The sequence below is a fragment of the Montipora capricornis genome, chromosome 10, assembly GCF_036669925.1.
Source record: "Montipora capricornis isolate CH-2021 chromosome 10, ASM3666992v2, whole genome shotgun sequence".
Taxonomy (NCBI): domain Eukaryota; kingdom Metazoa; phylum Cnidaria; class Anthozoa; order Scleractinia; family Acroporidae; genus Montipora; species Montipora capricornis.
This window is the reverse complement of record NC_090892.1, coordinates 42,957,255-42,971,263: the sequence shown is the minus strand read 5'-3', so window position 1 is coordinate 42,971,263 and position 14,009 is coordinate 42,957,255. Positions and strand designations below refer to the sequence as shown.

General features: G+C 42.1%; 1 protein-coding gene across 1 annotated transcript in view; it reads left to right on the top strand.

Moving 5' to 3' along the window:
* The window catches only part of LOC138019082 (NFX1-type zinc finger-containing protein 1-like), a 23,598-nt gene extending 11,534 nt beyond the window's left edge, over positions 1–12,064 (top strand). Inside the window, exons 4-7 of the mRNA XM_068865744.1 lie at positions 1,117–1,191; positions 1,454–1,555; positions 2,071–2,187; positions 3,107–12,064. Of these exons, the coding sequence (XP_068721845.1) occupies positions 1,117–1,191; positions 1,454–1,555; positions 2,071–2,187; positions 3,107–10,026 (7,214 nt within the window). The 3' untranslated portion in view covers positions 10,027–12,064. The remainder of the gene's footprint in view (positions 1–1,116; positions 1,192–1,453; positions 1,556–2,070; positions 2,188–3,106) is intronic.
* The last annotated feature ends 1,945 nt before the right edge of the window (positions 12,065–14,009 follow it).

Here is a 14,009-nt window from a genome sequence, read left to right as displayed (position 1 = left end):
GAGTTCTTAAATCGAGGAGAAGTTACGAAAATGACAACAAAGCGTTGCATACGCACGTCAGTCTGCCAGCCTGTTCTTTGGAATGTATCTTCTCTGGTCATTGATTAAAGCTGGTTTTACTTTATTATCGGAAATAAACGCTCCATGAAATTAACGCGAATCGTTAAAATTCGCGTTAATTTAAACCGCGCTAGTTACGTTTAGCGTTATTTTCCGCGACGTTCATAAAATGCAGTGTTAATCTGAGCGCTTTGAAACCTTTCCAGACAGTCATGACACAAAACAATAACAAAGGTACAAGCTTTCTTTCTTTCCGTTAACCTCTACATTAATTAGAATTTTGAGGACTATCTTGTTGAACAAAGGGCTCAGTTTGTTCAGTGATTTTTTTTTTTGCATCTATGGCGAATAAATTTGTTCCAGTGGTCATCACCAGCTGTGTTTAAATCACGTTAATTTCCTTTATTGTGAAGTTCTACCTTCTCCTTCGCGTAAATTGTCTTTATTCGACAGTCGTTTTACATTAAATTGGCGTTAATTTAAGTCACGTTTATTTCCAATAACTTAATTTCATGGAGCGTTAATTTCCTATAATAAGGTACTATGCACCACTGTATTTGTCTTTGTGAGGGCTTCTATTGATTACAGCCTTACGCTGAAAGGTTCATCCTACCTAAATAAACATAACTTCATTTGAGTAATCTGAGGCATGCGCCTTAATGTGACTGCGCGATGCAGTTAAGAGTCATATATGGTTATCAAAATTGGACTATGTGACTGCGTGATGAATTCGTAGTCCATACCCAAATTTCACCCTGGCTCACCATAGAGTCTCCAATAGCTCATTGGTTAGAGCATCCATACTAGATCACGGAAGGTCGTGGGTTCAACTCCCATCTGGGGCTCGGTGTTTTCCGAGTTCCTATTTGACGATGCATAATATCTTTCATGGACTTCATTTGAAGCACATTCAACCCTAGCTTATAAATTTCCCTGGTTCTTTTTTTAAATTCTGGTTGTTTGCATAATGTGTGTTACGGTAGACTATTTAGAAGTAGCAGTTTCGCAACCACTGTGGTTAGAATAGTAATAATGGCTTGTTTTCTTTGTTTAAAGATGGCAAACGAGTAGGTCGCTGGGCCAGAAGACAAATGGAAACCAAAATGAGCAGATTCCAGGGAAGAAAGGAAGGTGAGACCATGAGTCAACTATTTTAAGGCTTTCTGTTCACAACTGCTTAAATTGCCTGATGACTCTACTTACAAACTTCATAAGGTTTCTTCTGTAAATCGTACAGATGGCCACCGTCTCCTAAGGGGCAATCTAGTGTAAATGAAAAGAGTCTGGTCAAATACCTGCTAAAGACGACCCGATAAAGAAAGGTGACAGAAACCAAAAAAAGTTAGGAAAAATGTAGTTTTACCTATAAAACAGCAAGATCTCGTTTTTGCAGCTCCTGCCAACAATCAGGGTGCATCTCAGAACAAAAACCGACCAAATCCGCGAGCAAGAGTAATAACTGGTAATAGTCAACCAGCCACAAGTAACGCACAAGGTAAGATAATTATGTATAGGACAAACATCTTGAATTAGCATTATAGTAAATGGATGATTATGCGTAAGTTCAAGAGGCAAAAAAACACATTTATAAACATTTAAAAAGTTATAGATAGGGAAGGAAGTCTTAATCAGTAGTCTCAGCTTCCGTCACCAAACTGAGTTCTCCAAACACCAATGTAATGAACGAAAGGCTGGCTGTCATATGTTCTACTTTCGCAAAAGCATGAATCTTGTAGTTACTACTACAAAATATTCTTTACTGTTTTGACTCAAAGGTAAAGTTTAAGAATTACCTGTTTAAAAAAAATCACAGAGCATGGGCATTGTGAAAAATTCTCTGGCCCTGCAAATTGTCTCCCTAGAATCTAATCCTTTCGATCCATTGAGTGGCCACGAGAAAACAAGAAATCTCCATACGCATGAGCTATGGCACCATAGCTCTGGCAAATGCACACAAATGGATTAATTGAAAGATCGCTGCTACGCTCTTAAATTCGTCCTTTTTGGCAGGAAATTCTTTCAACAAACACAGACAAACTCACAAAGACAGAAGACAAGGAGCATCATTTGAGCGCGAGAGAGGCTTTGAGAAACCACCACTCGGCAGAGACAGAAATAAGACTTCAGGTGAGTAAAGGGAAGCCCACGTCGCAAACACACCCCAATTACACGAGGTATGAACAAGTTTCTCACTTTTTAGAGAGTAAAATTGTGTACGAATTGCTCAAATTCATATTCATGAGAACTTGAGAATGTAAGTGGAAATTTCTTGCGGGCGTATGTCAGAAAGCCCTTGCCAAGCTACTTAAACGATTTTTGACATTAAGTTAACGGGAAAGGTTTTCATTATTTTATCGCATCAGTAGGCCGCGTCTGAGACTATTTCACAGTCTTAATTCAAGCAAACACTTGATCTTCTAGTTATCTCACAGGCGGCCAAAAGAGAGGCAGACAAAGAGACCACCACTTATATTTAGCTAGTTGGACGGCCGTGACTAAGAGGATTTCAATCCTACGTTGTTACATTACATTACCGAAATTGCTTCCAGCACGGTCTGCTGCAGCACAATTGTGCTGAGAACATCTCTCTACGGCCAGCTGCTGTATCCATTCCTTACTGTATCTCTTAGTCATGAGGACCCACGTTTCAGGAATTGGATTCCACTATTCCTGATATCATTAGAGTGAGCTCTCATGAGAGGACCTGTTTTGGCCTTAAGGGTAAACCAGTCGAGGGTCTTGTCTAAAAATTAGCTCGTTGTTTCAAAGAGGGAATATTGTCTTTCATGGTGGCTGGGCTCACAGAAACGCGACCATATTGTCTGCTGAGGACCAACAGGAAGGAGTCGAAAATTCGAGTTCAGAATCTTGATAAGTTGCATACATGTCCTTCCAAACACGAGTTGTAACGTGCTTTTTGTTGGCTGGAAATTTGTTGTAATTTTCATAATTTGATAACCCAAGCCTGACGACCTTCTAACAGTTTGATTTATCAATCTCATAGAGAAGTGATTTTACCTTTAATTGCGTTCAATTTACAACACAGATGGCAGAAACCAAGTACAAGGCGAAGGAAGGCTTTATTCAGTGCATCCATCGTCGAAGAAAAATAAATACCCTTGTACATTCACGGAGAAGAGCGCCACTTTCGACATCAGCTCTTTGAAAGAGAAGGATACGATAGAGGTGGTCCGCAAGCTGATTGAGGGGATGGGTTATTTCAAGTTTCTTCTAAGATCTGACGAAGAGCAGCACAACAGTGAGGAGTTCATCTACGACCTAACTTGCGTTTTGGCTGTAGCTTGCAGGGGTGCTCTAAACGAAAGCACGAACAAGATTCTTGCGGCACTGAAAGGGTCCATATTTCTGAAAACAAAGCTTCCCCACTTTCTCGATCGTGTTCAAGAATCAGTCATCTTAAATTGCAAGGACTCAAAAGAATGGTTTTTTGAATGCCTCATCCAGGTCTTTAGGACGTATTTGACACGCTTGCCTAGCTCGTTTGCCGACCTTCCTTACGATCAGCTAAAAAGAGCCGTAGGTTATTCAGGCTTTAGTCAAGAAGATGAGGCAAAAAAGAAATTAGACGCTTTTAAGCAAGCCCGAGATGACATCATCAGAAGCGAAAGGCAAAAAACAGGAAAGCGATACACCAGCAGGGCAGGGCAAAAGCCACCAAACGACTTCAGAGAGATACCGATTTGCCCAACTAACAAAGAAATTACAGCTCAAGAACGACCATTCCTGCGTAAGAACATCACGAAGGGACAATACGAAAATGCAGAGCACTATCTTGATGTGCAATTTCGGTTACTTCGAGAAGATTTTCTTGAACCCCTGAGGGAAGGTATTCCAGAAATTATCCAAAATATACGAAGGCAAGATCGGAAGCATCAGATGCGGAATTATCGCAGAGTGCAAATTGTTGATAAGAAATTTACGTGGTCGGGTGTGGTCTATCAAGTGCAAATCGACGTGACTGGCTTCGATACCAAGAGATGGCCCCATTCAAAACGACTAATATACGGTTCATTTCTTTGCCTTTCCCAAGACAACTTTAAAACTATGCTTTTCGCAACAGTTACAGAACGTGAGCCAGAGAACCTGAAGAGAGGAAAAATCGAAATTCGATTTATTGAAGGACAAGATGTTGTCGGGATTGAACGCCGCTACTGCAGTTACCAAATGGTTGAGTCACCGGCCTACTTTGAAGCGTACCGTCATGTTCTGGAAGGGTTGAAGCAATTGGATGAGACAATTATGCCTTTTAAAAAATATCTCGTTGATTGCAGTGAAGAAGTCGATCCACCAGAATATCTTAGACGCGATGATTCCCAGCCACCGGTTTTCTATGATCTTAGCAAGGCCCTAAATGTTTCGGAAGCAGCAAACGCCACAGCAGTACCTGTTTTACAAGCTGGAGCCTGGCCTCCGGTAGAGGCTCTTCCTCTTAATAAATCCCAACTCGAAGCTTTACGAACGGCAATTACAACTGAATTCTCCATTATCCAGGGCCCTCCAGGGACTGGTAAAACGTACGTTGGAGCCAAAATTGTCAGATGCTTGCTTGAGAATCGCTTCGAATGGGATCCCATGCAGACCTCACCAATGCTGATGGTCTGCTACACAAACCACGCGTTGGATCAGTTCTTGGAGAAGGTGTTAGAATTTCTTGATCATCGAAGCATAATTCGCGTTGGAGGAAGGAGCAAAAGCAAGAAGCTGGAGGACTGCAATCTAAAAAAATTTACTCATCGGTTCAGATTGTATGACAAACGAGACGAAGTCAAAGAAAGAATGGAAGAAAATGATATGCAGAGGAAGCAGAGGAATGAATATCTTGCAAAGGGAGAGAAAGAACTCTTGATGTTCAGCGATCTAGAGGAACTGATGAGTTTAGCCCATGTGGATCAAATATGCAAAGCCAAATTTCCCTCTAACGTGGCAAACGAGAGTCGAACCCCGGCCAACACTTTCACGTTGTGGCTGTGTAATGATAAGTTGGTGAGTTCCTGTAACAGAAGTACGCAGGAGGGAGCCAAAGACAAGACGGGAAAAAGTTTAGATGCTCGTTATGGAAATGAACACCACAAAATGCCCTCTTATGTAGCAATAGAGACTTCATCAAGTGATGTCGAAGAAACATACGGAAACAGTATGTCAGAAGTTACGACATATAATCCATTTTCAGGGGTAAACGGGGTCAACAGCACATCCTTTGAGCGCAACGAAGGGTTTTTGGAGCTTCAAAATGGAATGTCATTTCCGCCAAGGAACAGTCCGAATATTCAGTCACCCTTAAAAGAAGCAAGTGACAGTCTCGACCAAGATATAAAATCTGATTCAGCAATTTTGAAAGTCCACGAACCGATGGGCGTCACTGATCACACGAGAACAAATGAAGAGGTTCTCACAGAAAAAGAACTAAACAATGTGAAGGAAGAATCCATCGCAGTAGACAGAGAGGCGGATTTAATTATGTATCAAAGACGCATACAAGGTGAGGAAGATCTCCTTATGGCAATTTCCGAGAGAAAGGGGGAGTTAGTGGACAATGAACAAGCCCAATCATTGACAAACGGCGAAGATGATGTGGGTTTGGTCCCTGTCAACAACGAAAAACAATATAATCCATTTTTCTGGAATGAAACAGAAGAAAACCAGGCAGCGGGAAGAAAGGGCGACGAGGAGGCCAATAGAAATGCACGAAAAAAGAAAAGAAAGCGCAAAAAAGGGGAGAAAAGGATTAAACGAATTACCGGAGACATCACAACTTTAAAGGAAAAACTGAAAAACATAGAGATGATGACTGCTGCTGAGGTGATGAGCGTTGACAACATTTGGAATTTGTCAGAAGAAGGCCGACTGGGATTGTACCTCTTTTGGATTGAGAACTACCGCGAACGCTACAGAGTGGAAATTCATCGGAGTGAGCAGGAATATAAACAGCTTTGTGAAGAACTGGAAGTAATCACATTTGAAGAAGAAGAGCAAGTCATACGTCAGGCAACTGTAGTAGGAATGACTACCACTACCGCTTCTAGATATCACTCAGTACTTCAGAGAGTAGCTCCAAAAATTGTCATAATCGAGGAAGCTGCAGAGGTGATGGAAGCCCATATCATCACTTCTCTTTCTCACGAGACAAAGCACGTGATCCTCATTGGAGACCACAAACAACTCCGTCCAAAGGCTACAGTGTATGAATTGGCCCGTACGTACAATTTGGAGGTCTCCCTGTTCGAGAGAATGGTAATGAACAACATGGATTGTAAACGTCTATCCATTCAACACCGAATGCGACCTGAAATTGCCGCCCTTACAAAAAGGATTTACGATCACGAAATTATCGATGACGGATCAGTCTGCAATTTTGAGAACATATCCGGAATTTGCAAGAATCTTTTCTTCATTCAACACTGCAAAGCGGAACACCATGTTGACGGTTTACAAAGCTATGCTAACCAACACGAAGCTAGGTTTCTAGTGGCACTTTGCGAATATCTTCTACGGCAAGGAATAAACAAAACCCAGATAACAGTTTTAACCATGTACACCGGTCAGCTGCTGCTTCTTCAAGAGCACATGCCACGGCAAGCGTTTGAAGGAGTGAAGGTTTGTGCAGTTGACAACTTTCAAGGCGAAGAAAATGATATTATTCTTCTATCATTGGTAAGAAGCAATTCAGAAGGTCGCATTGGTTTCCTGGGCGAATCCAACAGAATTTGCGTTGCACTGTCACGAGCTCGCAAAGGGTTTTACTGTATTGGAAATTTCAGCCTATTGCAAAGTCAGTGCAAGCTGTGGAAAGAGATCTGTGTTGATCTGGAGAAAGAGAAGGCAATTGGCGATAAACTGAATCTGATTTGTAAGAGGCATAAAAACATCACGGCTGTAACAGAAGCAAGAGAGTTTAACCCATTGGGAGGATGTAACATGCCTTGCGGAGAACGTCTCCCTTGTGGGCATGCTTGTGATAAGCAGTGCCATGCATTTGAGCATAAGGAGGGTGAATGTCAAAAACGGTGTCTAATTAGATGCTCTAATGACCACCCATGCAACCGCATCTGTCATTATCCACAAGAATGTCGAAAATGTGAACACAAGATGACAAAAATAGTGCCGAAGTGTAGTCATGAGCAACAAATGTCATGCTATGTTGATCCTGAAACCTTCCTCTGCAAAAAGAAATGTGAGAAAATGCTGCCATGCACACATAACTGCCGTGAAGAATGTGGACAAAAATGTACTTCACGATGTATGGTCACATTTATGAAGTCGCTTTCTTGTGGGCACAAGAAGCCTTTGCCCTGCTATATGGATCCCGTGGATTACAAACAATGTAATGAGGCATGCCCGAAACTTCTTGATTGTGGGCATAAGTGTTCACGGAGGTGCAGAGAAACTTGTCAGTGCAACACCGAAATTAACATCGAGCTGCCGTGTAAACATACAAAGCTAGTCTTATGCCCAGAGAAAGATTATCTAATTCAGTGTAAGGACAAGTGCAAACGAAAACTCCACTGTGGACACGATTGCCCAGGAATGTGCTATGAGGACTGTAACGTGAAGAAATGCAATGTTGCGGTCGTCAAGGATCTTCCATGTGGCCACCAGAAAAGAGTTAGTTGTTATCAAAATCCTGAAAAGGCTTTTTGTTTCGCTCCGTGTCAAAGAAAACTTGATTGCGGCCACCAGTGTACTTCTGTTTGTGGTGACATATGCAAAAGAGTTCAGTGTGAACAATTGTGTCAGAAGGAATGTGAGCGAGGTCATTCATGCCAAAAGCGCTGCCATTTTGGTTCTCTCTGTGGTGAATGCATGACGAAGGTTAATACGATAATTCCTTCCTGTGGGCATGTCATTGAAAAGGCTTGTTACGTTGACTTAAGCGCAATTAAATGCGAAATGCCATGTGAAAAAGAAAGAGACTGTGGACACCCTTGCAACGACATTTGCAGCCGCAAATGCGACGCTACGCCGTGCAATGTATTTGTAGAGAAACACCTTCCATGTAATCATGTGGTGTCGATGAAATGTTGCAAGAATCCCGAGGACGTTGCATGCAAAGAAACAATTAAAGTTGATCTACCTTGTAAGCATCGATTGTTTGTGAAATGCAGTGTAGCCAAGGCGGGTTTACAAAAACTTTCATGCAAGGTGAAAGTAGAGAAGGAATTACGTTGTAAACACAAACTCGTGCTTCCTTGCTTCAAGAATCCAGAAGACTGTATTTGCAGAAAGAAAGTTAACTTTGACCTGCCGTGTGGGCATGTGAAGTCTATCCCCTGCTTTATTGTGACAGCTGGTTTACCGGGTGTTAACTGTACGAAAATGACACAACAAACATTGCCATGTGGTCACGAGGCAACCCTTCCTTGTCACACGAAACCAGAAGAATACTGTTGTGACAAAAAAGTTGAAATCTCACTTAACTGTGGACACAACAAGTGGGTAAAGTGTGGAAGCATACAGGACGAACTTCAAAGTGGTTATTGTGAGGAAAAAGTGACCCGGAAGCTATCTTGTGGTCATGAGAAGTTGATTCAATGTTCACTTCATCCTGACGCAGTTATCTGTGATGCTCCTTGTGAACGCCTGCTTCCATGTAAACACCCATGTCCAAAGAAGTGTGGTGATGACTGTGCCCCCTTGGAATGTTCGGTGGTAGTTCAAAAGGATTTACGCTGTGGATATCATAAGGCTACCGTCCTTTGTTCAGAGGATGTGTCTGGGCTAATTTGTTCAAATCCATGCAATCGAAAGCTTAAGTGCAGTCATCCATGCCCTGGTAAATGCTCTGAGGACTGCTGCCAGTACTTTTGCCAAAGGATAGTGGTCAAACGTCTCAACTGCCCAGGGAACCATTCCAGAAAAATGCGTTGTTTCAGAGATCCCAGCAGCGAATTTTGTGAAGAACAATGTGGAAAGAATCTACAATGCGGCCACCGCTGCCCGGGGCTTTGTGGTCAACCATGTGGAAGAACGAAGTGTCAGCGGTTAAGACAGAAGATGTATCCCTGTGGTCATCAGGAACAAATACAGTGCTTTGATTTCGAAACAGCTACTTGCAAGGCGCCCTGTAAGCGTCGAAAGACAACATGTAAACACATTTGTAAAGGTGTTTGTGGGAGACCCTGTTCCAGCTATCCATGCGACGTTGCCGTAACGAGGACCCTTCCTTGCAACCACAAGGTTAAGACGCTCTGCAGCTTTAAAACAGATAACATACCGTGTCCCCACCCTTGTGATGCAAAGCTTGCTTGTGGGCACCAGTGTTCCGGAAACTGTCACGATTGCAACGTCAGGGGATCTCATGAAATATGTCAACTTCAATGCGGCCGAATTCTTGTTTGTTCGCACCGGTGTAGAGCACAATGCGGAATGCCGTGTCCGCCTTGCAGGAACAAATGCGCTAGGTTTTGCCCTCATCAAAAGTGTTCCAAACTGTGTTCAGAGTTATGCAGTCCATGCAACAAACCGTGTAAATGGAGTTGTCCTCATTACCAATGCAATAACCTGTGTCACGAGGAATGCGACCGCCCTCGATGTGATGCACCCTGCCCTAAGAAGCTACCCTGCAGCCACCCATGCATTGGCTTGTGCGGGGAAAACTGCCCCACACAGTGTGCAATTTGCCATGCTGCAAAGCTGCCGTCCCTGATAGGCGATGGACGTACGATGTTAAAGGAGGATATGAGGTATGTTCAACTTTTGAACTGTGGTCATATCCTGACTGTTAAAGAAATGGATTCGTGGATGCACCGAGAAATTGACAGCAGTGTTCAACTTATTCGATGCCCTCGTTGCTCAACAGCGGTTACATTCAGCTATCGTTACGGAAACCAGGTCAAAAGGACTTTAAAAAACTTGGAAAACGTTAAACGTGACATATACAGGCTTGCAAGTGAAACAAGAAAGTTTGTTAGAAATGTTTTTCACAATCTTCCCTGTCGTCCTCCATGAATCCACAGGTTTTTGAAGTTGAATCCCATCATCATTCCCTTAGGGTTCACTCTTAAAAACCATACAATTATCCAGAAGCAGATTAAGGAAGCGCAAGACAGTTTGAGGAATGTGGTGATTCCAAGACGCTCGATTGCAAACGAGGAGATTAAACAGGCCTCGGATATTATTACCGGTGCCCTGAAAAAGATAAAACATTACCTTGAGACGCCCCGGCAGGATTTGACGACTCTTCAACAATTGCATGAACACACAAGAAAATTTGCGCTATTTGCTTCACTTCTGGAAACCCAAAGCTATGCTGTTATGAATGGGAGATCATTCTCGAGTATTGCCGAAACACGTTTGAAAGAGGCAACCTCCGAGTTCAATTTGTTTGTTCAAGGAAACAATGGTGCTCTAGCCATCACGTTGTTGGAAAGAACCGTAGATTTGTTGCGAAAAGAAATCGGCAAAGCGTCACTTCCAATGCAGAATCCTGCCGAATTTGAGAATTTTCCAGGCTTTTTTGAAGGCGCGTGGAGATTATGTGAACATGACGGTGTGTACTTCACCAGATCGATTTTGCGTGGCGGAGAGAAAGTAAGCAAATTAAGCGCGAGGTGTGCACAGTGCGCTGAAAAGGATCACCTTGATTGATTAAGGCATGTCACACAGACAAATATAAGAAAGGGTTAAAATGGATAGAGCGATGTAAGATTACTACTCCAACTGTGGAGGTTCTCTGTCCTTCAATGAATACTTCAACCACTTATATAATTAGATGCGTGACGTCAACATGCGAACTTTGATGAAATTAAACGAGCGAGACCGGAAACAATATTATCTAGGATCACGATAGTGGGACCTGGATACAGATATCAGCGTTTCCTCGTCAAATAACACGACTTAAAGGAGAAACTGTGAACTGAAACTATGTCACGGAATAGAGGGAATTGTTGGAAATCTTGAAATGTCACGGACTTAAGAGACTGCGGGAAAATGATTAGACGCACGGCATGGCATGGACTGAAACAAACTCAACATGAGAAGGATAGGCGCTGAAAATAAATTTGGTGAGACAATTCCGGAATGAAGTGCATAGAAAAAGAAACAAAGCGTGGGTATAACAAGCGGAAAGTGATCGAACCATTTTTCTGGCATCGTTAGCGTAATTCAACCTTCCCATGAACTGCTGTTGCGAACTTTGATGAAATTAAACGAGCGAAACTGAAAACCATATTATCACGATAAGAGGACCTGGGTACAGATATCAGCGTTTCCTTATCAATTAACACGACTTAAAGAGGAAACGTGAACTGAAACTATGTCATGGAATACAGAAAATTGTAGGAAATCTTGAAATGTCACGGACTTAAGAGAATGCGTTAAAGTGGATTCTTTCTTGTGTGCTGGTGGGGTGGGGGGTTTTTCACGTCGTATTCTTTGTAATTTTTGTAGTCTTCTTTTTAATTAGTTCCTTAGGCCAAATCAATCTCGTTTGTCAAGTAAAATAAGTATAAAACACACTCGTATCGGGGCTTTCACATACTGACAGGCCACGAAGCAAACGATCCACAATGGTAAAAGTACACAGTTATCATCTCGCCGGTTTCCTTTGACTGCTAGCCTTTCAGTTGCCACTGGTTCTCTGTTTTTCACGATTTCGAAAACTTCATAAATCATCTTGCCTTACAAGTAGTGTGAGAAAATTTATCAATTAGAGCTTATGAAAAAGCTGTAAAAGAACCCACAAAACAAGTTTTTAAAATTGTCTTTAACAATGCAAAGATACGAATCTTACTTGTACCCAAAAAAATCAGAGAAGATGTCCAAGTCTTAGGCAGTTGGAAACCCTCTGTTACATGTGGCAATATCTCTCAAGCCACCTGAAATCTTACAAATAAAAATTTATCTGGTAGTACGAATTACATATGTGTTGCTTTTTCACCTTAAGTAATCACACGCAAGGAATACAATGATACACCTGGCAAAATCCCTGCAGAAGCAAACAGCAAATGAACTGATTACGTGTTCAATAGTCTGGACGGACGTTTTGAGACAACAAGAGAAGCATGGTAAACTGGTTACTTCTCCTTGATGTAAAGGTGCTTCTCAGTTAAGGGCCCGGGGGGGGGGGGTACTGGCATATATGGGCTATATAGGTATGTGCCACTGTAAAGGGTATGGTTTTCAAGCAGTTTACTCTAGCATAGGTTATATAACTCAGAGGGTTTGGGTCTAGAATAGGGTATCATTTTTCACGAAACTGACCAGTTGATAATGCGTGCGTACGTGCTTGGCATTGCTGGACAAGTATAAATAAATCTTTTTTCAGAAAGAAGTGATTGTGGTATAAGGTTTTGTTTTGGCTTTGCTTTAGACTCTGCTAGTGACCTCAGTTTCTGGAAAACAGCTACTCAAGGATAGGGGAGATTTAGGGAGTTTACTCTAGTAGGGTAGCAAAATCCAGCTGAAACTAGCTGTGGTATAGGCTAAGGGTTCCAGGGTCCCAGCGGCACATCCCCAACCAGAAATTCCTTAGGGTCCCCCCCCCCCCCTGGGGGAGGGGGGGGGGGTTAAGGGTTCCCTGTTGTAATGAAGAATCAGGCCTGTATGGATCAGAGTTGTGCCCAACCACCACCTCATGGATGATGTCTCCGCAAACAACCTAGAATGGCCTGAAACAAAGAAACCAGTTTCTGATCACATTTTCCAGCAACACATGACAATAATCATGGCAATTACAATATCTCATTATCAGTGCTTGTCTGATGTCGAAAGAAGTGCTATTCTATACATGTAGATGTCTTACTTGTTTTATTGCTACAAGGCATATCAGGGGCCCATCTTGAAAAATAGCAATTGACCAATATGTAATACGGGGACATCAAGCACCTCTAAAGAAGTATGGGCCTCACATTAAGATACACCACTGCCATTTCCCACGAGTTTCAGTCTTTTTTTTGACAGGTTCCAAATAGCAGAGGAAACTGGGAAACTAGCCAGGATATCGCATGTGCGCCTTTTGTATGAAAGCAACAGGCTCCTCTCTATTAATACTCTTTTAAACTCAAAATACTCTCTGGAACAATAGTAATGTTATTGGTGCTCATTTATCATCGGTGTTAAGCTTATCAAACTAGACAATAAAAGTTCCTTACAAAACCAAACCAATGTCTTGGGGGTTTCCTAAAAAAGTGAAAATTCTATCAAAAGGTCTTGTAATTTTTTGGTTATGAGCCAATGAACATTTCATTTTTCTCAGACTTGCTGTTTGTGACGACTCAAAATTATTGAGTCACATCTTGTGATTAGATTAGAGCTAGTGCCACTGCAAAGTAACATAAGCCCAATGCTTTCCTTTTGTTCTGAAATGCAATTAATTTTGGAGCTTAAAGTGCACTTAAGCTCAAACATTTTTCGTCCACAATATTAATCTGCCCACCTAAAGCAAACGTGTTTTACCATTCGCACGTCAAAATCTCGCTCTTTATCCGCCGGAAAAGATGTGCAAAGTTATCAAAACTAGCAGTAATTTGCGGTAGCCTCGCAGCTCCTACAAGGTCTCAGCTGATTGGAGACCACCCTTGAGGTTTAACAAAAGAACAAATAACAGAAACAATGGACCCTAGAGGATAGAGTTGCAGCCCTTTTGTTTTAGGCCTAGGGTCCATTGTTTCTGTTATTTGTTCTTTTGTTAAGGGTTAGGGTGGTCTCCAATCAGGTGAGACCTTGTAAGAGCTGCGAGGTGACCCATAATTTGGACCCACGACCGTGATGTGAGAGGCATGGGTCTATTCTCCATTTTACATCACAAATTGCTTTGAAATGCAAAATTTCTTTGAAAACAGGAATGCCAAGCAGTTTGTGACGTAAAATCGAGAATAGACCCATGCCTCTCACATCACGGTCGTGGGTCCAAAATACTGCTAGTTCTGCCAAGTTTACGTAGCTTGCATGGTACAGAAAAAGCGAAATTTTGTTTAACAATGGTGACATAT